This window comes from Physeter macrocephalus, chromosome 6, assembly GCF_002837175.3.
Source record: "Physeter macrocephalus isolate SW-GA chromosome 6, ASM283717v5, whole genome shotgun sequence".
Classification (NCBI taxonomy): Eukaryota; Metazoa; Chordata; class Mammalia; order Artiodactyla; family Physeteridae; genus Physeter; species Physeter macrocephalus.
Window position 1 is genome coordinate 84,815,103 of NC_041219.1, and position 25,564 is coordinate 84,840,666.

A 25,564-nucleotide genomic window follows, 5' to 3' on the forward strand; every position below is an offset into this window, starting at 1 on the left:
AGGCCCGCATACCACAAAAAAAAAAAAAAAAAAAAAAAAAAAAAAAAGAACAGTCCCAGAGGATTTCTTTAAAACTTCCATGTGACTTTTTGGATCCCTGACTTCAGAAATCCCCTGGGTGGGAGTCGTAGAATTTAAGAGAACTATACTAGGAGGTCTGCTTCCTGACAAGAGTCTTTCTTCCCTTCCTTCCATATTTCTCTCCCAATCCCAGCCCTGAACAGAGATTCTCAGAACATATAAAGGATGAGAAGAATACAGAATTTCAGCAGAGATTCATTCTCAAGAGAGATGATGCCAGTATGGACCGAGATGATAACCAGGTGAAGAATGGAAAGGGTTGGGTCTATACAGAGAGATTGCAGTAAGAGAAACTGGGAGGGGAGAAGAATTTTTGTGGGATGGAGAAAACTCGAAATATCTTAGTATGGAAAAAAGTGTGGAGCTGTACTGAGTTGGCTTTGGCTTAATGTTGAGGACTAACTGCACTTGTTGAGCTAAATGCCACCCTCTTAGCCCCAGAGAGACATGGTGCTGAGGTTTGCTGGGTTTTCTCATTTGGCCTGGAACTCCCTGGTTCTGCCACTGACTTCTAACTCCACTTCATTTGGGGACAAAGCAAGGTTCCTCCCTGCTTCAGCTTGATTCAGCTGATGGCTCCCTTCTTTTTTTCTTTAATAGTTCTGGATTTCTTTGGGAACCACCCAAAGCTGTTTTATCCCACTTCCACTCTTCCTGTCTCAGGGCTAACCTTGAACTTGCAAAATTGTTATCTAATTTACCCACTTGTAAAGGTGTTTCTGATCCCTTTCTGCAAACTCCTTATTCTTTTCCCAACTTCTTCCACCAAGGTGAGTGAGCTAATTTGGCTTTTGATGCTGGGAACCTCAGGCAGGTTTTTGATCCACTCCTGTGGGAATAAGAAGTGAAAAGTCTGCCCCATCCCTTCATTTATGGGCCTGGCTTTTGCCCTGGTTTCTAGCCCATCCTTCAGATAGTGTTGTTTGGGGGTTCCTTTTCCTAGCTTCATGGGGTTAAGATCCAGCCTGCTTCTGCTTAGCCTCCGAAGGAGGTTAGGTAGAGAACCAGGATTAAGGTTTAAAGAATATGGTTGGGTAAAGCCAATAATTAGTCTTGCTAATTAATGATAACTTTAATAATATCTTACCTCTAGAGTCAAAATTAGTTTTATTTGGATATTGTATGATTTTTGAGACCAGGACTTTTCCTGCTTGCTACTTGAGTATTTGAGGGAGTCCTTTTGAGAAAAGTGCCATTATCTATCGTGGACAAACATGCTGGGTCAGATTGAAAACAATGAAACATACAAAAAGACAAATAAAATTTAAAAAACAAGAAAGAGCCTTTCCATCCTGATGCCCTTCTCTCCATTTTCCCAAAACCCCTTTTCTGTGGATCAGGAATTATTCAGGCCTAGCGGCATATTGGGGTGGAATGGAATCTCTCCCTATTGTGAACTTTTCATCTCTCAGCTTCAGGCTTGATCCATAATAGGGTAGGCTCTATGCACTGTCTGTGGGTAATATTAATAATAAACACAGTAACTGCTATTTTATTGAGTGTTTTCCCTGAACTAGCCTCTGTTCTAAACACATTATATGCAATATCTCTTTTAATCCTCCACACAACCCAATCCAGATGGCGGTTATTAGCCCCACTTTAAATATAAGAAAACTGAGCTAGGAGAGGTTAAGTTACTTGCCTTAAGTGACATTACTCAGAGGTAGCAGAGCTGAGATTCTGCCTGACCTCAAAGCCCAGTGCTCTTTCTATTCTGCCATTGGTTTACCAGTGCTAGGGGCTAAGGACAATATAGCACCTCGAGGTCCTATGTCTTCTTGGAATGGGATTTGTAAAAGGACATTTAGCAGAATTTAGGTTATTTAGGCTAGTGAGAACTACCTCTAGTCAAAAGTTGATAACTGCTGAAGTTATGCTTACCTCTGGAGAGTGGTGAAGATCAGGAAGATCAGCCTAGAGGAGCAGTCTCCTTGGTTGCTTCATCTGAAACTTTCAAAGCCTCTGGATGGAAGGTCAGAATCTTTTATAACCTGATGACATGCATTTGATTACTTATCTCCCTCAGAGCACCTTGCCTTAAAGAGCAGTATGGAAAAGGACACTCTATAACATCCTACCCAGGACAGTGCTCACAACTCACAGGCTAAGAGAGGAAAAGACAGTGGTGGAGAGTTGGGTCGTAGGCTAGCCAGAAGTGGTGGTCTGGCCAGCCATCCCCTCTAGTCACCTCACTACATTTTTCAGAGAATGTAAGGTTCTCTGTCCTCCATTTACTTCTTATCCCTTTCTATCGTTTCTACCTCTCCCCTTTCTCTACCGTATCTCATTTGTCTGGTCCTTTCTCTGTCCATCCTTCTTTCTGTTCTATTCTCCTTTCCTTTCTCTTTTCTTCTTTGTGTTGCTCTGTTCTCTTTCTTCTCTATTTCTGTAAGCTCTCTCTCTTTCCCTCCCTCCAGTAGCTATAGTGAAGATGAGGAAAAATGCTTAAGCTCTGAGTTTAGCTTCACCCTTGGGATTTCACTTCCAAGGCCCTCTTTGCTAAGCTGTGTGTGACTTGGGTCTACAGGCCATGGCATTAGTGACTAAAAAAGTGATAATGTCAGGTGCTAGTTCTGTAAAAACTCTTCTAAATTTAGCTCAGCTAAATACCTGTTTCTTCTCCCTCTCTAGCTTCCTCCTATCCCTTGCTTTCCCTCCAAAGCAATGTTGTTTATTCCCTGGGCTATTCTCTTCATCCTTACTGATTGGAGAGTACCTGATTACACAAGGAAGCAACCCAATCCTTATAAAAAGTTATTGTTCTTGATACTCTGGTTGGTTGGGGGGGTGGGGAGATGGAGAGGCCCCATCCATCCAGGAAACCTGATCTCCCAAACTGCATGGTCAGATGTACCCAGTGAAACCTGTCCAACACTGGAAATTTTATTTCTTTTTTTTTTTTCCATTTTTTTGATGGCAACTATAAACTCTCCCGGTTTCTCTTCCTTGCTGGTGTGCAGTGAGCTTGCAGTACGAGGAGAACTTAACTAGCTTAATTCTGCTCATCGATCTAGATCAGAGTTCCATTGCAGGATGGAAGGAGGAGCAAGTCAATAGAAGAGAGAGAGGAGGAATATCAAAGGGTCCGAGAGAGAATATTTGCCCGAGAGGTAAGTGTAGCTTCTGAGAGTTGTCAGCCCCTAGCTTTTAGCTCTTAATCTTTGGAACTGTGAATGGAATGAAACCTCCATAAATGCTTTGTTGTTTTTTTCTGATTTTGTTTTTAACCAACATCAGCCAGTCCCATATTTGATCTCTAAAATTAAATGTGGCTTATTAGGAAGCTGCAGATTTTTATTCTTATTATTTTTAATGCATATGGCGTATAAAGAGAACAAATGGAGTGGCTGAATTTGGTAGATATGATTAGACTGACAATCGAAATGGTTTTGGCAGGGCTTTTGGAAGGGCCCTGAATCTTGCCCATCAAACCCTCCTGCTTACCCTCTTTCACTTCCACTGTCCATTTTAGGCATCTTTGCTTCTAAGTGGAAGACTTAGTGTCCACACAGCCTATACATTCATCTTGTTTGGCCAGGCTCATTTTTAGGCTATGTTGGTGATTATCAGAGCACAGATGTGGCATCCATTCTCTGAGCTCCACATTCCACATGCACAGAGGGTACCACTCACTGTTCCCTACAGTCTCTACCTGAATAGGAAGTCTCTTCCTTCGTGTATTTCTTACCTTGTTTCTTAGAGTAGGACTGCTCTGTGGGCCAAAAGGCAACATGGATTATTATAGGCAACTTTATTCTTAAGAATTGTGGGCCATATCATATATACTTGGTATCCCTGTATCTGGTGGCCTTTGCCTACCAGACTGAACAGAAGTATAGGAGAAGCTCAGGAAGGTCAAGAGAGAAACAAATCCCTGGAAAATGTATGATCCAGATAGCAGCACCATCTTAGAGTCAAAGTAGCAAACAGGAAGAAGAGCCAGCCTCCCTTTGTCATCAAAAGATGGCCAGTTCTAATCAATATACTTAGATAGACACTACTCTCCTTCCATTTCCCCACTGTCCCCTCCCTCACCAAGACAAAAATACATATATCATCTCATCATCACCTAGTTCAGAAAAATATTGTCTCTAACTTCTAGAAAACTGAACTCCTCTGTGAACTTGTTCCATTGTCTCAGGAGACCCAAGTGTTCCAAGGAGCCTCACTGTGGACAGATACACAACAAACCTTCTGGCCCAAAGTCCAAGGAGAAGGAATCTTCTTATGTTATGTAGTCTTCCATTCTGAGTCAGAAAAATCCATCCTCCAAATTATCCAACTATAGTCCAAAGACAGTTTTCTAACTTTATCTGCAAATCAGTTGAATGGAATGAGAGGAGAGAGGTCATTTGTACCTGACTATGTCTGGTGATGACCCTAAACTGTGGACAGGGCAGAATGGTGGATGTTAATAGCAAACACTTATATAGTGCTTATTATCTTTCAGACCCTGTTCTTAGCACTTTGTGCACATTAATTTATTTAATCCTCACACTAGGGCTGTGAGATAGGTTACATTATTTTCCTCATTGTATAAATGAGGGACTGCGGCATGGAGAGGTTAAGTAACCTAAGATCACACCACTAGTTAGTGAAAGAGCTGGTATTTGAATTCAGGCAGTCTGGCTCCAGAGTCCACGCTCTTAACCCCTAAAGTAAACCACCTCTTAATAGCTTGCTCTGCTCTGGGCTCTTTAGATTAAGAAGTTCCAGTGACATCATAGCATAGCTATCTGTGATGTGCTCCTCTGCTTCACTGACACATGGAAAATGACTTTCCCACCGTGCCAGCCATTAGCAAAGCCGTTCTGAAAGCACAAGCAACTTTTAATAGGATATTAGCGCTTATTATGAACAACACTGGAATATATCTGTATACAACCATAACAAAGTCAAAGTTAGCTCTTCTCTCCTTTTTTTCTCTGATATCTAGTCTCTCAAGCCTCTACTAATATATGGATTCTTTGTTAAATCCTTATGGATTTAGCACTTTCATTTCAGCACTTCCTAACCCTTGCTGTGGTAGAGGCATCAGGAATCTCAAAAGGTCTAGACAAGGAAAAATGGCCAAAGCCCACTATATGCCAAAGATTCTCATGTGGAGAGGAAAGAACCTGGCCAGTCAAAGGGAACTGCTTAAGGGTGGAGTTGTATGTTGCGGCAGAGGGGAGGAAGAGGCAGTCCAAAAAAATGGGGAGTGGCAAGAAGGGTGTTTGGATGGAAATGCTGCTGCTGCAGCCTTCTCTGGAGCCTGAGCTGTATATTGGGAAAGCTGCCCCACATAGGCTCTGCTCTGCACGGAGCCCCCTGTGCTCAGCAGCTGAATACTCTTGTTACCTTTTTCTAAGGCTCGGGAGTCCACCATAATGCTCACTTCACTCAGCAGCTCAATGGCTTTGTCAGGAAATGATCCCCAAAAGGGACGTTTCAGGCTTTTAATTTTCTCATTTTTTCTAGGCTCTGAAAAGTACCTGCTTCCCCAATTTCTTACTTTCCTTGGGTCTCAGGTCAGAATGTCTTTCATTTTGGCCAGTGTAGAGGACAGAAGTGGGATAGCCATTGAGGATGATTTCCAAAAAAACTAAATTTCTTTCTCTTGTGTCCCGTTTCCCTTCCTTTGAATACACTCTTTAGGACCAAGCACACCAATTATTATGCTCAGCTTACCTCTAGAGAGAATAAATTTGGAGCTAAAAAAGAAATAATAGTTAGGTTAATACTTTCCTTTCTCCTTTCCATACTCCTACCTTTATTGACCTCTCTTTTTAAACACTCTGTGGGAAGGCTAAAAATGCCGAATGCTCTTTTCCATTAAAGGTGAGAAGTCAAACTGGGTGTGTGGGTGTGGGTCATCCTGTCGCTGTTTCCTCTCTCCCTGTTGGGGTTGAGCTTGGTTTGAGGACCTTGGGTATTCATAGCATCATGGACACACTTTTTGGTTATGCCATGCTGTTTTCTTATAAGTTATTTTCCGTTTTCTCCCCTTCACCTAGACTGGCCAGAACGGATATCTAAATGACATCAGGTTAGTACCACTTAGCATGTTCCCTGCTTCTCATTGAGCTTTGTCAGTGAGGTTAATATAATCCTATAATGATGCTTTTCTTTGATGTTAACCAACAGACTCTCCAAAGAAGCCTTTTCTTCTAGCTCTCACAAGAGAAGGCAAATTTTTAGGTACCTCTGTTTGGTCTATATCTCTCCTTGTTTTTTTGTTTTGTTTTGTTTTGTTAATTTTATTTTGTTTTGCTGTAATCTTTTCAGCGGAGTGAGTTTGCTCCATGCATGGCTGCTTGTGGAATAAGTCAATTTGTGGTATTTGCAACATTGGATATTTTTCCCCATTAGAAAAAAAATGGCTATTGCTCAATGACTTTATTTTTATTGCTGCTGATTTCATTGTAAGTCCTGGATAGGTGGTGAAGGGGACCAAATAAGTATGTCTAGGATAGGTACTGCTCTATCCCAGAAGTTTGCTGGAATTGGGCATTTCTGGAGGATTTCAACATATATTTACATTGAGGTAAAAGAACGGGTGTCTTCTGGCTACCTTTTCCGAATCTATGGAAAGATGTGAAGAGTTTATCCCTGACCCGGCATAGGGAATGTTTTGTATCCTTAAGAAAGAATAATACACACACCCATATAAAAAAATATACAAACACCTCTGTCTATGTAGTTTTCTCTTTGGGACAATGTAATGTGTAAGATGATCTCAGAAAGAACTTGTCTGCCTTAGAATGGACTTAGAGCATGTCTTTTATATGATTGTCCATGGTTTATTCTTAATGTTGGTGAAGGCTGCTGTACTAACCTCTCCAGTGCCTAATATTCTCCATTTTCCACAAAGCAGCCATGAGAATCACCCTTTCCTCTCAGTCTCTCAGTCCCACCCCAGACAGTTACACAGGCAGTGGTGAGAGAAGCATTTTAGGACCGCATCCCGGCACTAACTCATTTTAAGTATCTTCTTTCCATGTTACCAACAGAAAAACTATAGAGTACAGAAAACCTGAGTATTTAATACTAGGATTCAGGTCTCACCCTTTTCAAAGGGTTTATCTCTTTTTCAATCCTAAGCTTGGTAGGAGCTGACTAACACATATTAGTTAGAGCTCTCGTTCCCAGTACTTTAGTAGTCCCTTCCCTGTCGTCCTTTCTAAAGCTAATTAAACCATGTGGAAGTTGGGATAGCAAGATTTCCCCTTCTTGGGATGGAGGATTTATCTCCCTTTCCACATCTCTGAACTCTTTTTCCTGGAGCAGCCTGCCCTGAGGTCCATCTGAAAGCCCAGGCAGAAGGGCTCTGCATTGTTGGTGGTGGTCGAGATAGATAGTAGAGTCCCCCTTAAAAAAAAAAATCATGTTCCATAAACATCCCAAAATACCTATAGTAAACAGAAGTTTTAAATTAACTCCTGCGTGTGACAATGCACAGTGCTTTATGGTTGCCAAAGTATACTGTATCTGATTGAATTCTCTCAATATCCTGATTTGGTAAGCTGGTTTACATGTAAGAAAACAAAAGCAGAGAGATTAAGTAGCTAACCCAAGTTTACATGGCTATTAATGGCAAAACTGAGACTGACTCTTTGTCCAGTGTTCTTTTCACCACACTACACCAGCTCCCTACAAACATCACCCCTAATTAATTCACTGCTGAGAGTGATGACCTTATTAGTGCCATGGAGCATCAAACTACATCAAACTGTGCAGACAATAGATTGAAGGATCTAGTGAGCAGGTGCAGTGCTCTCCTATCCAGACATCCTTTTAAGTGGCTGCTTTCCATACTGAGTTTTGATTAAAGATCTAGGTCACCTGAAGTGCAGCTCCATGGACTCTTAAGGGGGTAACTTCTTCCTCTTTTTGGGTACTAGTCCAGAACTCAAATGATTAGAAGCAGATCTTCTCTAACTGCTTTAAACCTTTTCTTCCCAGGTGTGTGAAACAAACACTCATAACACCAGATTCCATCATCCACATTGGCAGTAACTATGGCACCTTCCCTATTCTTTGGAAGATTCTACTCCACTGATAAATAAGCCACACCGAGGCTGATATTTATTGTCACCTCTCCCACAGGCCTCTCTACCCCAGACCCAATAAAAGGGACTTTTCACCAGCACTAAATTCACTTGTAAAAACAAAGTCAGCTCCTGATTTCATAGGACTATGAAGTGTGAATGTCCTCTGTCCTTCACCTCCATAACACAACCCAATCCATTGCTCAGAATTAAATCTGGTAAACTTTCCCTAATTGCCTTATTTTTAGTGAAGTACAAAACCATGACTAGAGATCAGGTTTAGTTGTAGAGCAAGAGAAAGAGAACTGATCTCTCTTCGTAGCCCAGACTCAGATTCTCTGATTCTCGGGTGTAGTGTACTAACCCAGGTAAGTCACAGGATCATCAGACAATCCACGTTTGAGCACTTGGCCATCACTGTCTTGGGGGAATTGGATCAGTACTTTGGCTCAAGTTTCCCAGAGTGTTTGGTTTAAAGTTGACTCATTCACTGTCTATCCCTGGTAGAAGAAGAAAGTAAATGGCAGAATTGTCCTAATAGAAGGATAGTGTTTGATTTAGGTATAAAAGGCCATTAGGGCTTGTCTTGCAAAATTCAAGTTCTAACGTCTAATGAGCAGCCTCATTCATTGCTACCGCTGTATCCCCATATCACACAAACCCACACATCTTTATTGAGTCTGCTCAGTAAACTTGAGCTATTGGCTCTCACTTCAGGTCGGTTCTATAACTGGAGAGTCCCTGATTTATACTTATTTCTTGTTTCCCATTCTACTTTTGACATCCCCAAGAGAAAGGGGTAAAGTCTTGGGGAAACGTGAATATTTTCCAGTCCTCTATTCTAACTATACAGAGAAAAGCAATGAGATTATATATACATCTACTTGGGATTCAGAGAATTAACATGTCCCTAACCAGCTATGACAGTGTGTTCTTAGCCCACCGTGATTGGCTAAAAATGAAAATAGTGACCCTAGCATATATTTTGCCCATTTTCCCTACAGTACCTTTGGAATAGATATTCTAATAAAGAAAGGTATTTTCTTTAACATTAGTCCCTTAAGAAAAATCCCTTTCTTTATTAGAATACCTCTGAGCCTAATGTCTTTTAAGCTACCGGGGTTGGGATAGGGTTTTCTATTTGCTTTGGGTGGGATGGTGGTGGAAAGGAGGGAACCCAAGCTACTATGATTGTTGCTCAGTTGCCCCCCAGTATACATACCAAAATCTTTGTAATTGTCATTTGGTTTTCTTAGGTCATTAGTTGTTGGAGGGTGGGGGATCTGAAAGGAAAATTCCTGGTTCTTGGTTGCTTATTGATTAAGAAGCAGTAAGAGTTCAACAAGACTTAGGGTTTTCAGGCTAGCCTCATATATCTTGAGGAGTACAGCTGTTTAGAATCACAAACAGTGATTGTAGCATCAGGATAACCCTGATGTTTCCAGAGTAAAGTAAGAGAGGATGAATCACTTTTCTCAATAGCCTTGTGCCTTGCCTAGGGCAATAGGGTTATTAATGTGGAGGCAACTAGACACAGTCAGCCCCCTGCTCTTTGCCATCCTGAGTCCTAAGAGCATGTTTTCTTGATCTTGCTGAGGATGTCAGCCTTTAGAGACCCTGGAACCAATTGTTCTCAGATATTAACACAAAACTTCCACAAAACAGGTTGGGTTGATTCCAGACTCTCAGACTGAGTTTTCTCTTTATCAGACTGAGTGCCCCTTTAGTCCACTATACTCTTCTTCCCAATCCTGAAAAAGTGGCCATAAGCAGCACCTCTGCTGGCTCAGATATGTGTTATATGGAAGACCTGTTGTAGGATTTATCCATGTCATTGGCTACTCCTGCCTTCCAGCAATAGTAACTTCTAGGAGTCCTTTTGTTTTAAGAACTCTCAGAAGGAACTGGTACCCCTCTGCTCCCCACTATTTACTGCATGTGTGGGATCCCTGAAGGGCCAGGGGAAGAGACCACAGCCAATCTCAGCATCATGTACGTGGTTTCCCATCCACCTCTGGTCTGATGTATTGAATTAGTTGCCAGTGCACTGTCTTCCAGATTTGCCTCTGTGCTCCTTGTTACTGTACTGGATCTTGTTGTGTCTGCTCCCATCAAGTCTTGGTTGGCCAGCCAACTAACAAGAAGTCAGTGTCCATCCTCCCCCAACCCTCACCCCTCCTTTGTCACTGAGAGGATAGAAATGAACTCTCTCGTAGCCCTTCTGCTGAAGTGGTAGGTGAGGGGTGCTCTGACCACTGTGGTCTCTGCATGCAGGGGGAACCGTGAGGGGCTGAGCCGCACCTCAAGCAGCCGCCAGAGCAGCACAGACAGCGAACTCAAATCCCTGGAGCCACGGCCTTGGAGCAGCACGGACTCTGATGGCTCTGTCCGGAGCATGCGGCCCCCTGTCACCAAAGCCAGCAGCTTCAGTGGAATCTCTATCCTCACCCGGGGTGACAGCATCGGGAGCAGTAAAGGTGGCAGTGCAGGAAGGATCTCCAGGCCAGGTAACACAGCTTCTCTCCTTCCATCATTTCTTGCTTATCTTCTGCAAAACATCACTGATATTTCCTTTTAACAAAACACTAACACAGCCAGATGAGGGGAAATTTGATTTCTTGGATCCATTGTCCTTTTGAGTCTGTTCTCTGATTTTCTTTCAAACCTTCTTTCCTACCTAACAGAAAAAAAACTGATTGGGATTAGGTTTTTTTATCTGATTTCTGACCAAGGTGGGACATCCCTATCAACCCAGGTTCAGGTTATGTACTAAAATAAGGATGATGGCTGCTTTCATTCTGTGGCCCCTGAGATTATAAAGAGGGTTTGTAGAGCAGAGGGAACCTTAGAGTTTGTAATACTGTAATTAATTGGTAGCAGCCAATAGGCTAGAACTTTAAGAGACACTGCTGCAGTTGCTTCTCTGGAGCCCAGTCACTGAGAAGGAGCATATATGTTCCACATGCCAGCCTGGTAACCACCCTTCAGCTCTCCTGAGCTACTGTGTAACCTTCTCCATATATTTCTGCTGTGCTCTTAGCAGAGGAGTATTTAGTTCTTTTTACCCAGCGAGCCTCTATTTCACCATCCTTCTGCCTCTGAAGAATTGCTTGACTTTCGTCCTAGAAGTTCTGTAGGTCTTGTCCTCAAAAGACATCAGTAGTGGTAAAGATTTTGCCTCTGTTAGGTTTCTGTTGCCCTTCTCTGTTACCTCCTTTCTAACCCCACTGCCTCTTCCTTTATCCATGCCGGTTTCCCTGCTTTATCCTCAGCTCTTTTTTTCTTTCGGGGTAGGGGGCAGGGCACACCGTGCGGCTTGCAGGGATCTTAGTTCCCCGACCAGGGATTGAACCTGGGCCCTTGGCAGTGAAAGCGTGGAACCACTGGACCGCCAGGGAATTCCCTATCCTCAGCCCTTTTTAGAGCCAGTTTACCAATCTAAAACATAGATCTAACCATGTCAGTCCTCTCTTAAAAATATTCATGTTTCTGCATTCCCTGCTTAATAAAATCCAAATTACTTAGTATAGCATAACTTCCTGACTCCAGTTTGCCATCTCAGTCTCATTTCCAGATGTCCATCCTCCTCTGACCCTCCAACCATTTCTTTTTATTTATATTTATTTATTTATTTATTATTTTTGGCTGCATATCGGGTCTTAGCTGCGGCATATGGGATCTTTCATTGTGGCATGCGGGCTTCCCTCTAGTTCTGGTGCACGGGCTCCAGAGCGCATGGGTTCTGTAGTTGTGGCACACGGCCTCTCTAGTTGTGGTGCACGGGCTCAGTAGTTGTGGCACATGGGTTTAGTTGCCCCGCGGCATGTGGGATCTTAGTTCCCCAACCAGGGATCGAACCCGCGTCCCCTGCATTGGAAGGCGGATTCTTAACCACTGGACCACCAGGGGAGTTCCCAACCATTTCTTGAATATGGCATTAGCTTTGTCTCCTCTTGGTCTGACAGGCCTCCTATTCATCCTTCAAACCCATCACTCCTGCCACGTCCTCTTTAAATTCTTCCCTCTAATCCTCCCAAGAGTTATGCTTCCTCATCTTTGCTTTCGTACAACCTTATTCATATCACTGATGCATCCCTTATCAGATTTTAATCGTTGTGTGGATGTCCGTCTCCTGTCGGAAGATCCTGTGCTGCTCAAGGGCAAGGACTGTGTTCCTTTTACCTTTGTGTCCTCAGTTCATCATACAGTGCCTGCACATAGTAGATATTCAGTAAAAGTATTTTGTGTAAATGCATACATGACTTGGAGAGCCTGGAAATGAGGAAAGTAGTTGGATGAACGTGTGTGGGGCTGTGTGCACAGGCATGTGCTTGAAGGTTGCCTTCAGCAACTTTTATGAGATGCTGCAAGTTGAGAAGAAATCAAAGAGAAGACAAGTTTCTTAAGGGACTAGGAATCTGTATTTTCCCAGGAAGCAAACATTCATGTTTTCAGCTGTCTAATCATGATGGACAGATTCTAGGCACTCCAGGGAAGGTACCTCAGCAGCTTCACATTTTGTTTATTTCCAAAACCAAACATTGACAGTCAAGGTGGTTACTGTCCCCGGGGAGTAGAAACCTGCAAAGATGAGGACTCCCGTCAGCAGGACTGTTGAAATGCATCTGTGCTCATGCATGGATCTCCCCAAGACAGTGGGGGAGTGGACAGAAGAGGGATGACAAGAAAAACAGCAAGGGAAAAGGAAAGCCCTCTCCCCTCCCTCAGGGGAGGGTATGTTCATGGCTTGTGCTTACAACTCTTGCTGGGTCTCCTCTTTGCCTTAGGTATGGCGCTAGGTGCCCCAGAAGTGTGCAGCCAGGTCACCTCATCCCAGTCTGTCCGGGGCCTTCTCCCTTGTACTGCCCAGCAGCAGCAGCCGCAGCAGCAGCAACTTCCTGCTCTCCCACCCACGCCTCAGCAGCAGCCACCCTTGAATAATCACATGATCTCACAGGTGAGTCACCACTCGGTGCCAGAGCCCCCTCCGCTCTGATTCAGGCAAGCTCTGGAGGTACAGTCATGTCTCTTGTGCTGTGGGTGGCAGGAAAGATCTGTTTTTGGAGTTATGCCACTCCCTCCCCCACCTCTCGTATGTGAGTTGTGGGGAGAGAAGAGGAAGGGCAGAGGTTTGGCCAAAGTGTTCTTAGTAGCGTCACCCTGGGAGTTGTTGTGCTTTTTATTTCCTTCTCTTCCTCCTGAGAACTGTCAGTGGGACCTTCTACCCTATTCCACATTCCTACTCTACTCCGTCTCCCTCTATCCTGTGTAATTAGCAAAGCGATTTTGCTCCCTATATCCATACATGGAGCTTGAAAACATCACAGCTCCTACCATAGTCTAGCTGAGTGTATTCATATGGCTGTTGACCCATAAACAAATATTTATATGTTGAGGTTTGGGGGAAAGGAAATAACACTCATTAAAACCCCTGCCATAAAACACAAAACCCCCCAGTGTTGTCTTTGTTTCCTGAGAGAGAAAGAGCTCTCTCTTTCTCCTTCTGTTGCTGGCCTGTTAGATGTTGGTACCAACTAGGGTTTAAGTTTTGCTTCTGTGGAGACCATGCAAGTCATCAGCATAAGAATCAGATCCTATTCTAAGCTGGAACCTCCTCGGTATTTTAGGTTTAAAGTCTCCTTAATACTCTGAGGAGAGATATGCTGAGATCTTCACTTACTCTTTTCTTCCATGAGTAGAGCTCTTCATGAATAGAACCTATACTTTATCCTGAAGTATGCTCTGGTAGTCAGCCAATAGAATATGTCCATATTCTTTTCTGCTGCAGTTTAAGTTCTCATTTCACCTCCCAGGCTCCCTCATCTCCCTGCTCAGTTAGTCCAGCTTGGCGTCAGATATATCTCTTCCATAGGTACAAGAAGCAAGTCCTAAGCCCTGATACCCCAGGGACTGGAAACTAGAGTGGAAACACCCCAGAATGGCCCATTACTACCCCATTCATACATTGGGAAATGAAGCTAAAATAAAGAACAGTGAGGATCTAGGAAACTCTGCTTTGTGGCTTAACGTAACACACATGCCGATCATTCCAAGTCCTTCATCTCAGTCCCTAAATCAGTTTCTCTGTAGTCCTGACTTTCTTTCTTATTCTACCACCATCTGTCTACCACCTCATTAAGTGTCCTTCACATTAGCTTACCTTGCTCCATACTGAAGCATAGCATGTGTGTGTGCTTTTCCCTGTCTGTGTCTTAATTCAGACCTGTGAGTAAACTCTGAACTTCTCCCTCCAGCCATCCCCTACTGTTTCTGTGTGTGTGTCTCACTTTTTTAAGGTCCCAGTATTTTTTTGAGTTTTCTAAAATGTGTGTATTTTAATACAGTTCTGTTCCCTTTTCTCCCTCGTAGTCTTCCATCTGTCTCCTTCTTCCGTCCATATCTAGAAACAGACAGCAAGAGTGGGAGGGGGATAAAAAGATAAGTAAAGAGACTAACCAGTGGGGACTGAAAAGCTTTTAGATAGAATGTTCAGGTAACCGGCCCTAAATCCCAAACTTTTACTGAGATTCTGTCCCTGCTTCTGAATCATGAGGGTCAGTGGGTCAGTTCTTGGTATTGATTGATCATCCACCGGCAGTACAGTACTAGGTTAGGTCCTATAGACTGGGGACAGGAAAACATTATTTGGTACAGAGATCTCAGAAATTTATTCCTGCAATTAATTGTGATCACAAATGCCAAACTAAAAAAATCTTATGCCTGGTTAAGTTTTGGTGTCTCTGAAGCACTCATGGTAGCTGCTGATATTATACCAGCACCACCCCATTATATATAACTCCTTTTCTCTTTATCCCTTTCTTCCTCTTCCTACTGCCTTTTTCTTTCTTCCTTCCTTTCTCTTTTTCCCTGTCTCTCAGCACTGGTAGCTCTCCAAACTCAAGTTGCTGAGCCCCAGAATACTTACTGTTTAGTTTCTCAAATGGTACGTAACAGTGAAGGGATGAAGGAAGTGACCACACACACACATATACCACTGTGCTTACTCTAAGGGTTCTCCTTTTGAAGAAAAACCTTTAGTTCTGTAGCAAAAAGCATTTGCTCCAGGCCTGGGGACAGTGCTGGCTAAACTACGCTCTTTCTCTTCTTGGAAGGCCTCTGCTGTCAGAGTAGGCCTCCATATCACATATCAGTAGAACATTTGAAACCAAGGGGTGAGACTGAGGATTAAAGGACCAGTGACTACCATTTGCCCAATTAACTTAGAGTAGAATTCTTGAGAAGGGGTCCTCTGAGCGTCTCCATGGAGTCCAGTCAGGATCCAAGAGCCAGTGATCTAGCCCAGAAGTCACCAGTAGGTGGCAGTCACATCCCTCAGGGCCAGTCTTTGGCTTCCCAGTGGTTTTTTGAAGTTCCCTAACTGGTGTTTAAGACTCTAAGAAGAGAACTGTAGCTGAGGGTAGTGGTAGAATAACTTAAAAATAGCACTGAGACGCCTGCCTTTACCACTACTCTTCCTCAGTTGGGAGAGGCCTAACAGAGGAGCATCCTTTCTTCTCTCTTCACTTTTTACTCAGAGCTCACAAATGCGAGGAAAAACAGGCAAAGTTGTTTCACCACTTCACTGTCCCTAAGGCCTCCCCTTGTCCCCCAGAGAATGTAAGGCCTGAAGTATGGCAGGCCCTCCCCCAAGAAAGAAGTGGATTAGGATAATAGAAAATGGGTCTAAAAGTTACCAGCACAAGTAGCTCAAGCTGAGCAGCTTGGCCAGCAGTTGTATTTGGAATGCCACTGGCTTACAGAAAATAGGTGTGCCAGGAGAGCTGAGAGCTTATTTTCAAGGCTGTGGCGTTATCTCTCCCACGTCACACAGTGGATTCTCAGTAACATTTTCCTAGCCAAGATGACTTACATTTTATTTAATGCAGATATCAGGAGTATTCTCCATCTTGGATGTCTTCTAATTCCTGGACTCTCTGCCTCTGGAACTGTCAGTCCCCTCTGTGAAAGGCTGTCCCAGGAGATACGTGGCAGGAGAGTATTGATAGCTTGGTCCCCCACAACTCTTAATACTCTACTTTGGAAAGAGGAAGGAGAGTTACACAAACAAAAAGATGTTTATGTAATTTTGTTTGACTTCTTCCTTTACCTCCTCCCTACTGCTAGAGTAGAGAACGTCAGGCAGAACTAGCTTCCCATCCCTGCTCTGCTGCATTAGCTGTGTGGTCCTGGGTGTATGATTTAATTTCTCTGAGCCTTACTATCTTAACTGCAGATACAAGTTATCTTATCTCCCTATAGGATTATTGTGAGGTTGTAATGAGATAATGTATGTAAGTGAGACAATGTATATCAGTGTTATTTCCCCTTCTCTTCATAGCTTCTCCAGAGGCTATGACTGGAGAACCGATGAGGTGATTGAATTAGATAGAGGGGAAGACGAGAGAGAAAAAAATAACTCCCCATTAGCTGGTTTAGAACACACCATGTTCCTAATAAGCAAGTCCTCCTGCTTGAGACTAGTGAAGGGACTGAAGGAACAAAAGCTAAAACTAGGCTATTTATATTTTATTCTTAAATTCCTCCCTGTTTGCTTATGGGAGCATTTTTCATACTGCCCTCACAGCCTGGAGGAGCATAGAACAATCACTGGAGCAGGAGGAAGTAGCGGAACCAGGTGTGAACTGGCTTATTTTTCCTTCTCTGCCCTCGGGAGGCTGATGATCCTTATGAATGAGCACTTCCTTCAGGAGAGCTGTGGTGTAAAATCAGGAGCATGCCTGGGAGAGCCGAGCCAGACCTTGGATGACCCTTCCTACAGAAGCAGGAATCCCTTCTCACGTGGGCATTCAAGGAGGGTTATGCGCCCCAGGAATCCTATGCTCAGGAAAAATGCTTGGGGAAAAAGCTGTGTTTGGGATCAGGCGGCAGACCCTGGCTCTGAGATTGCTCACAACAGCTTCAGAGTTCTCAGTGGCTAATGGGGCAGAGTGTGCAGTGTGTCTGTACTGATAGGAGAGATTGCTTATTTGTCAGAGATGTGAAAACCATGAGCTGTCCTGGGCTTGGTCTCCAGTCTGCTCAGAAGCCTTACTTTTCATGTGAAATTTCTTTTATGATTAACCTTGTTGTTCCTTCCCTTTCCCTCCCCATCTCTGCCCCACCCCCACCCCCACCTATGCCTCTCCCTGTACCTCCCTTTTCTCTTTCCTTTCCACATGTCTCTCTGCTGGTCCACAGCCAGTCCCGGCTCTGCAGCCCTCTCCGCAGCCTGTTCCGTTCTCTCCAGGCTCCTGTCCCCAAGTCCTTCTGCCAGTCTCTCCGCCCCAGCAGTACAACATGGTATAAACTCCATTCCCCCTTTTTGTCTTGTCCGTGTGTGGCCTGTGTCTGGGCATGTCTGGGTCAGTCTGTGACAACCGTGCAAAACAGTTGTGCTGTTTAGAGGACCATTGTTAGAAGGTATTTCTTCTTGAGGGGCCAGCACAGGCTGAACTATACTTCATTCTAGTGACCTCCTAACAGTACTTTAGGCGTCAAAAGATGCCTAAATGTAAGACAGAGAAGAACACTGAATTCCCCTGAGTTTCAGGACAGGGAACAAAATCAGATGTTGGTCTAACCTGGGCTCCTCATCCTCTCTACCATGTGCATCCTTCATCTCATCTGCTCCCAGGACATGTCTGAGGAACCCAGTTTATTCTGTACAGAATGATTCTTTATAATTTCCTTTAAAAATAAAAACACAGGGACTTCCCTGGTGGCGCAGTGGTTAAGAATCCGCCTGCCAATGCTGGGGACATGGGTTTGAGCCCTGGTCCGGGAAGATCCCACATGCCGTGGAGCAACTAAGCCCGTGTGCCACAACTACTGAGCCTGTGCTCTAGAGCCCGTGAGCCACAACTACTGAAGCCCTCGTGCCTAGAGCCCGTGCTCTGCAACAAGACAAGCTATTGCAATGAGAAGCCTGCGCACCGCAACGAAGAGTAGCCCCCGCTCACCACAACTAGAGAAAACCCGCGCACAGCAATGAAGACCAAATGCAGCCATAAATAAATAAATAAATTTATTTATTTAAAAAATAAAAACAGTTGCAGATTTCTCTGGTACGACTGGTAAAAACTTAAAATGTTCCCCTATTTTATGATATTATTTCATATTAAAAGTATCCTCTTCTGTTGAATAGCACATGCTGTTTAAATTGTTCGTACCCTGACTACAAATCCTTTGAAGATCTGATTTGTCTCATAGTTGATAAGCCCTGATTTTTTTTTAAATGTTGTGTTAATCACACCTGTCTGCTTTTTTTTTTTTTTTTTTTTTTTTGCGGTACGCAGGCCTCTCACTGCTGTGGCCTCTCCCGCCGCGGAGCAAAGGCTCCGGATGCACAGGCTCAGCGGCCACGGCTCACGTGCCTAGCCGCTCCACGGCATGTGGGATCCCCCCGGACCGGGGCATGAACCCGCGTCCCCTGCATCGGCAGACGGACTCCCAACCACTGCACCACCAGGGAAGCCCTGTCTGCTTTTTTACTAGAAACCCCTCTTTCCTCCCACCTCTTATCTCCATTCTGAAAAGTTCTAGAATATGAACCTCAAAATAGTAACTGCAGTCCAGTCCTCCTGTCATCTATTCCTGCCCACTAAGGTAGCAAAATAGCTAAGATCATATCCCTGAAAAGTGAGTGAAACCACAGGAAAGCATTACCTTTTGTTTCTGCTAGTTTCATTTGCAAAAGAACTTCTGCTCTGCATGTGTATGTATATGTGTATTTTGATTACTGTCCATGGAGCAAAAAAGATGAGGAAGTTAACAGACTAACCTATCACCATACAAGTGAGGGATGGAACACCCTCACTCTTTCTGCTTAGAGAAGAGGGCTGAGAGAGAAGGCAATTACAGACTAGCCAGTCAGTCTCGCCCTCCAGCTCAGCCACTCACCCTGGCCTCCTTTCAGAGGTGAGAATTGGAAGTGGTTTCTGAAGGGCAGGAGAACTCTAGGCAAGTGTCAGAGAACAGGGGTGGAAATGGTTGCAAGAGGGAGTAAGGAGATGAGCAGCAGGGAGCCCACCAGTCTTTCCACTGCATAGGCAGAGCTGGGGAGCCACGTGAACCCACCCATAATCCACGCAAGGTGTTATCTGAGTCCTTTATTATAAAAACGAGATTTATGACAACGTAGGGGCCCTTTGTATGGTTGGAGGCATGAGGAAGACAGGAAATGGAAAGATTTTGTAGGGTTTTTTCCCCACTAGTTTGTCCTGTTTTTTCTATATATAGAAGTTGTGTCATTGCTCCCATCTCCCCAGGACTAATTCTAATAAAGATCATAATCAGAGTGACCATTGTTACCCCATATGTGGTAGGGAGACTGGCTCTGGAGTTGGGCTTCAAACAGCTATTCAATTCATAGCAATTTAAAACACCGTATGAGGGCTTCCCTGGTGGCGCAGTAGTTAAGAATCCGCCTGCCAATGCAGGGGACACGGGTTCGAGCCCTGGTCTGGGAAGATCCCACATGCCGCAGAGCAACTAAGCCCATGCACCACGACTACTGAGTCTGTGCTCTAGAGCCTGAGAGCCACAACTACTGAGCTGCGTGCCACAACTACTGAAGCCCACGCCCCTAGAGCCCATGCTCTACAGCAAGAGAAGCCCGCGCACCGCAACAAAGAGTAGGCCCCCTCGCCACAACTAGAGAAGGCCCACGCGCAGCAATGAAGACGCGCCACAGCCTAAAATAAATAAATTTTTTTAAAAAACACTTGTGAAAAAAAAATAAACTAAAACACCATATGACAGAGGCTTAGGGCTAAAAAGCACCTCCTAGGGCACACATGCAGGAGTGTCCCAAATTGGTGTAAGTAAGGAAGGCTGTAGAGAGGGCTACTATTTCTCTCTGTCTGTCTGTGTTGAAGCCAAAGACCTGGGGTTTGATATGACCTCAGTCCTTGGGTCTCCCTCACTCTCTCAACAGACAGATGATCTCAGCAACCCCTTTGGACAAATGAGCCTTAGCCGCCAAGGTTCTACCGAAGCAGCTGACCCATCCTCAGCTCTGTTCCAGCCCCCACTTATCTCCCAGCACCCTCAGCAGACTAGCTTCATCATGGCTTCTACAGGACAGCCCCTCCCTACTTCCAGCTATTCCACCTCTAACCATGCACCACCTACTCAGCAAGTCCTGCCACCCCAGGGCTACATGCAGCCCCCTCAGCAGGTGAGTGGCTTGGGTTCCCGGTTTAAATCACTAATTCAGGGACTTCCCTGGTGGTCCAGTGGTTAAGACTCTGTGTTCCCAATGCAGGGGGCCTGGGTTCGATCCTTGGTCGGGGAACTAGGGTTCGAGCCCTGGTCTGGGAAGATCCCACATGCCGCAGAGCAACTAAGCCCATGCACCACGACTACTGAGTCTGTGCTCTAGAGCCTGAGAGCCACAACTACTGAGCTGCGTGCCACAACTACTGAAGCCCACGCCCCTAGAGCCCATGCTCTACAGCAAGAGAAGCCCGCGCACCGCAACAAAGAGTAGGCCCCCTCGCCACAACTAGAGAAGGCCCACGCGCAGCAATGAAGACGCGCCACAGCCTAAAATAAATAAATTTTTTTAAAAAACACTTGTGAAAAAAAAATAAACTAAAACACCATATGACAGAGGCTTAGGGCTAAAAAGCACCTCCTAGGGCACACATGCAGGAGTGTCCCAAATTGGTGTAAGTAAGGAAGGCTGTAGAGAGGGCTACTATTTCTGTCTGTCTGTCTGTGTTGAAGCCAAAGACCTGGGGTTTGATATGACCTCAGTCCTTGGGTCTCCCTCACTCTCTCAACAGACAGATGATCTCAGCAACCCCTTTGGACAAATGAGCCTTAGCCGCCAAGGTTCTACCGAAGCAGCTGACCCATCCTCAGCTCTGTTCCAGCCCCCACTTATCTCCCAGCACCCTCAGCAGACTAGCTTCATCATGGCTTCTACAGGACAGCCCCTCCCTACTTCCAGCTATTCCACCTCTAACCATGCACCACCTACTCAGCAAGTCCTGCCACCCCAGGGCTACATGCAGCCCCCTCAGCAGGTGAGTGGCTTGGGTTCCCGGTTTAAATCACTAATTCAGGGACTTCCCTGGTGGTCCAGTGGTTAAGACTCTGTGTTCCCAATGCAGGGGGCCTGGGTTCGATCCTTGGTCGGGGAACTAGGTCCCACATGCTGCACCTACAGCCCGCATACTGCAACTAAAAGATCCCACATGCCACAACTAAGACCCGGCGCAGCCAAATAAATAAATATTTTTTTAAAAAATAAATCACTAATTCAGTTTGTCCAGTATTATAATCCTTCTTTCTTCCCCTAGTGTAGACAAATCAGAGGGGATAACTGTCCCCTACCCACCTCCATTTCCCCACCTTGATTTGAGAATTTTCTTTCTAGTCAGAAGGCCATCTTTCAAATGACACAAATCTTTCCTGTTCTGTTTCAAACTTGTATACTAATGCTGCAATTGCAGGCCCAAAATAGCTCCGTTTACAGATTTCTGGGAATTAACCGTGATGTATTTAATAGTTTGGGGACGTTGGGGCTGAATTTGAGGGACTTTCTGATATATCTGTTTCCTCTTACCATAGATCCAGGTTTCTTACTATCCCCCTGGACAGTATCCTAACTCCAACCAGCAATATCGACCTCTCTCTCACCCGGTGGCCTACAGCCCCCAACGTGGTCAACAGCTGCCTCAGCCATCCCAGCAACCTGGTAAGAGGAACCGCTGATGTAAGAAGGTAGTGAGTAAGGGAAGGGCGGAGACTGGGAAAGAGAATTATTACCTTTGCTGTTTAAAAAGCAGGGGGGACTTCCCTGGTGGCGCAGTGGTTAAGAATCTGCCTGCTAATGCAGGGGACACGGGTTCGAGCCCTGGTCCAGGAAGATCCCACATGCCGCGGAGCAACTAAGCCCGTGTGCCACAACTACTGAGCCTGCACTCTAGAGCCCGCGAGCCACAACTACTGAGCCCGCGTGCCACAACTACTGAAGCCCATGCACCTAGAGCCTGTGCTCTGCAACAAGAGAAGCCACTGCAGTGAGAAGCCTGCACACCGCAACAAAGAGTAGCCCCCGCTCGCTGCAACTAGAGAAAGCCCATGCACAGCAACAAAGACCCAATGCAGCCAGAAATAAATAGACAGATAGATTTATTTTTAAAAATAAATAAAGTAAAAAGCAGGGGGTGCAGGGGACGGGGGGCGGCAGGAATGATTAGGGTCCTAAAGAGGAACCCGTGATTTCCAGAAGAAGAAAAAGTAAAATAGAAGGAAAATTACTGAGAGAGTGTGACCTCCTAAACATTGTTGATACTATGCTAATGTCTTCTCTGCTTTGCCCATCCCTAGGTTTACAGCCCATGATGCCTAACCAGCAGCAGGCGGCTTACCAAGGCATGATTGGGGTCCAGCAGCCACAGAACCAGGGCCTGCTCAGCAGCCAGAGGAGCAGCATGGGGGGCCAGATGCAAGGCCTGGTGGTTCAGTACACTCCACTGCCTTCTTACCAAGTGGGTGCATTCTGTACTAGGAAAGATCACCCAGTCCTTGGGATAAGGAAAAGGAGGACAGCTTCCCACATCCTCCAGTCTGACAACTCGAAGACTAAAACATTGTTCACTTTACCCCTAGAAGTTTTAGGTTTTCTTCCTCTGAGAGAAGGCCCAGAGAGTCTGAGAACAGTCTTTATTTAAATTGTTTGGTTTTTATATAGCCATGCAAACGAGTATATGCCCAGAAAAGTAGGATCTAGAGGAAATTAGGCTCCTTCCTGTACATCACATGCCCATGGGTGAGGTTTGGAGAGGAAGGGAATGGAGGTAGCTCTAAGCATTTCCTTTATGCAGGTAAGGAGAATAGGAGTCTCTAAAGGTAGGGAAGGAGGTTAGAGTGTCCTGGTCTAGTGATGACCAGAGGCTGTTCTTTGGATGAACTCTTTGGGAGTAAGAGTGGTCATTCTCTTCTTGTCTCCACCCAGGTCCCAGTGGGTAATGACTCGCAAAATGTGGTCCAGCCGCCTTTCCAGCAACCCATGCTGGTCCCTGCGAGCCAATCTGTGCAAGCGGGCCTCCCAGCAGGGGGCGTACCAGTGTATTACAGCATGATCCCTTCAGCTCAGCAGAACGGTACAAGGTGAGAACTTCCAGAGAGTTGGGGTGCATCTCCCACAGACCTTTAGCAACTGTTGCACCATGGTTTTGTTTCCACTGGGAACAAAAGGCAGGGGTAAAGATCCCAGTGGTACCCTAAAGCAGGTAGAACATGAGGGAGTTCATTCTCTTCTTGTCAATTCGATATTTGCATAAGAATTCATTAGCAGGAAAAATTCCTGCTTCGGAGACAGAGGATTTATAATTTCCCCCATTTTTTGTTTTTCTAATCAGTGGGATTCAGAACTATGAGATAGAGACTGCTTCTTATTTTAAAAAAGCAATTTGGAGTATACATATGTAAATTTTTCTGTGTACCTCTATATCCATGGATGAATCTGATAGCCTATTTCTATATGTCTATTTATATATATCTTAGTATAGCTCATAGCTAATAGAATTTTAGAGGTAGAAGTTACCTTAGAAATGTCTAAGTATTTAGACATTTCTAAGTGTCTAATAGTCCGCTCCCCTTGTTTTATTTTTCTCCCTTCTTTTATAAATGAGGAAATTCCAACTGAGGATGTTAAGAAACTTGCCCAAAGTCACAACTAGTTAGTAGAAGCAGAGCTGGGACTAGAACTCAAGTCTGGGCCTACCTCGATGTATTTCTGTGTCTCTCTCAGTGTCCACATTTCTGTCTTTTTATGTGTATGTCTCCATGTTGTCTTGAGTTTTGTGAGATTTTTCCCCATTTGTCTTTAGTTGACTATATGTGTTTGCCATTGAGAAAATATCCTAAATCTCCTTAGTTATTTTTTGCCCATCTCTCTCTAGCACTTTAGCCCTGTGTGTCTGTCTCTGGCATTCTCTTTGTGTTTCTGCTGTGTTTCTCAGAGTGTGTGTGTGCGTGTGTGTGTGTGTGTGTGTGTGTGTGTGTGCGCGTGCGCGCATGCGCGCACATGTATGTGTTTGGTGTTTCTACACTGTTGGGAAGAGCATGTGTTACTAACGTTCCATCTGTAGCACTGCTTAGCAGCTTCCTAATTGAAAGATGATCAAGTACAAATATATATAATTAACTTTGAACTGATGAGTGATTTTAGAAATCGCATGGCAAATTGGTCTGGGAATGGCTTGTAGCTGCCTTGACTTCCCACAGGGGAGGCCCAGGAAGCAACAGCTGTCTGCCAGGAGTTGCGTTCCTCCCTCTACCGCTTTACCACTCTTCTCTTCTCCATCTCCTCAGCCCTTCTGTGGGGTTTCTGCAACCTCCTGGCTCTGAGCAGTACCAGATGCCTCAGTCTCCCTCTCCCTGCAGTCCACCACAGATGCCACAGCAGTACTCAGGTAAGAGGATAAAGAATTGAGGGGTCTTGGGCACTGGTGAGAGAAAACACTGCTGAAGGACTTGTGCTTTAGAGCTGGGAAGGACAAAGAGAGTTCAGGGATTGGCTCTGTCCCCAACTGTGACCCCATCATGAGGGAAGACCAAAGTCCTAGCTGGCTGGTGTTTTCCAGAGGTGCTGAAATTGACCCCTCAAGAGGTGAGGTTGGTTGCCTGATCCCTATCCCTGGGGAGTCACATGTCGATTGAGTTCCTTGTTTTCTCTCCCTCTCCCTCTCCCTCTTTGCTGAATCCAGCACTACACTCAACACTCACATGCCTTTGAGACCCAAAGTGCTTACTTCTGTCTGTTGCACTCATTCTTCCTGTAAACAGCTTTTATTTTCTCTTGGGAGTGTGAAGGAGGCTGATAAAATGCTTTTAAAATCATATCTTAGATTTGTTTAGTGGTTTTTCATATGTGCTCGCATACATTGTGTCATTTTCCATTCTCACCACAACTTAGTGAAGAGGAAATTTAAGACTCAAAGAGAATAAATGATCTTGCCTAAGATCACAGTCCTAGAGCTTGAACTTGGGTCTTTTCACTTTCTATAACCCATGCTACATCCTCAGTAACACATTTTCAACAGGTTTCTGTACTCTATTCCTTTCCCTCCATTAGGAAATAAATGGATATCATGTTAAATAGCTAAAGGCCTTCTTTAGAGGGGCCAGTTATCCCAGGTGAATAGACTTATGCCTTGCAGCCTCTCACTATCTGTCTTTGCCGAGAACTCCCCCAATAGACCAAGTACAGCTGCTTTGTTTCCCTTTCACCCAACCCTGACATATCATTACTCTGCAGTTAAGTAGACTTCATGGGTTCTGGAGGGGAGGAGGTCTTAAGGTAGCCTCCAGCCATCCCCATTCAGCTCTATTGTGGGAATGTCAGGGTTCCCTCTTCTGGTGAGAAGGAGGTATTTTGCCAATTTTTCTCATTTGAGAAATGGAATATTTTTCACATAAGATTTTCTGTGCTCTAT

General features: G+C 44.7%; 1 protein-coding gene across 1 annotated transcript in view; it reads left to right on the forward strand.

Moving 5' to 3' along the window:
• The window catches only part of R3HDM2 (R3H domain containing 2), a 169,321-nt gene that overhangs the window by 134,416 nt on the left and 9,341 nt on the right, over positions 1 to 25,564 (forward strand). Inside the window, exons 10-21 of the mRNA XM_028491204.2 lie at positions 215 to 323; positions 3,096 to 3,191; positions 6,078 to 6,109; positions 6,208 to 6,261; positions 10,386 to 10,618; positions 12,899 to 13,068; positions 17,310 to 17,411; positions 20,047 to 20,289; positions 21,690 to 21,816; positions 22,452 to 22,612; positions 23,080 to 23,234; positions 24,441 to 24,541. Of these exons, the coding sequence (XP_028347005.1) occupies positions 215 to 323; positions 3,096 to 3,191; positions 6,078 to 6,109; positions 6,208 to 6,261; positions 10,386 to 10,618; positions 12,899 to 13,068; positions 17,310 to 17,411; positions 20,047 to 20,289; positions 21,690 to 21,816; positions 22,452 to 22,612; positions 23,080 to 23,234; positions 24,441 to 24,541 (1,583 nt within the window). The remainder of the gene's footprint in view (positions 1 to 214; positions 324 to 3,095; positions 3,192 to 6,077; positions 6,110 to 6,207; positions 6,262 to 10,385; positions 10,619 to 12,898; positions 13,069 to 17,309; positions 17,412 to 20,046; positions 20,290 to 21,689; positions 21,817 to 22,451; positions 22,613 to 23,079; positions 23,235 to 24,440; positions 24,542 to 25,564) is intronic.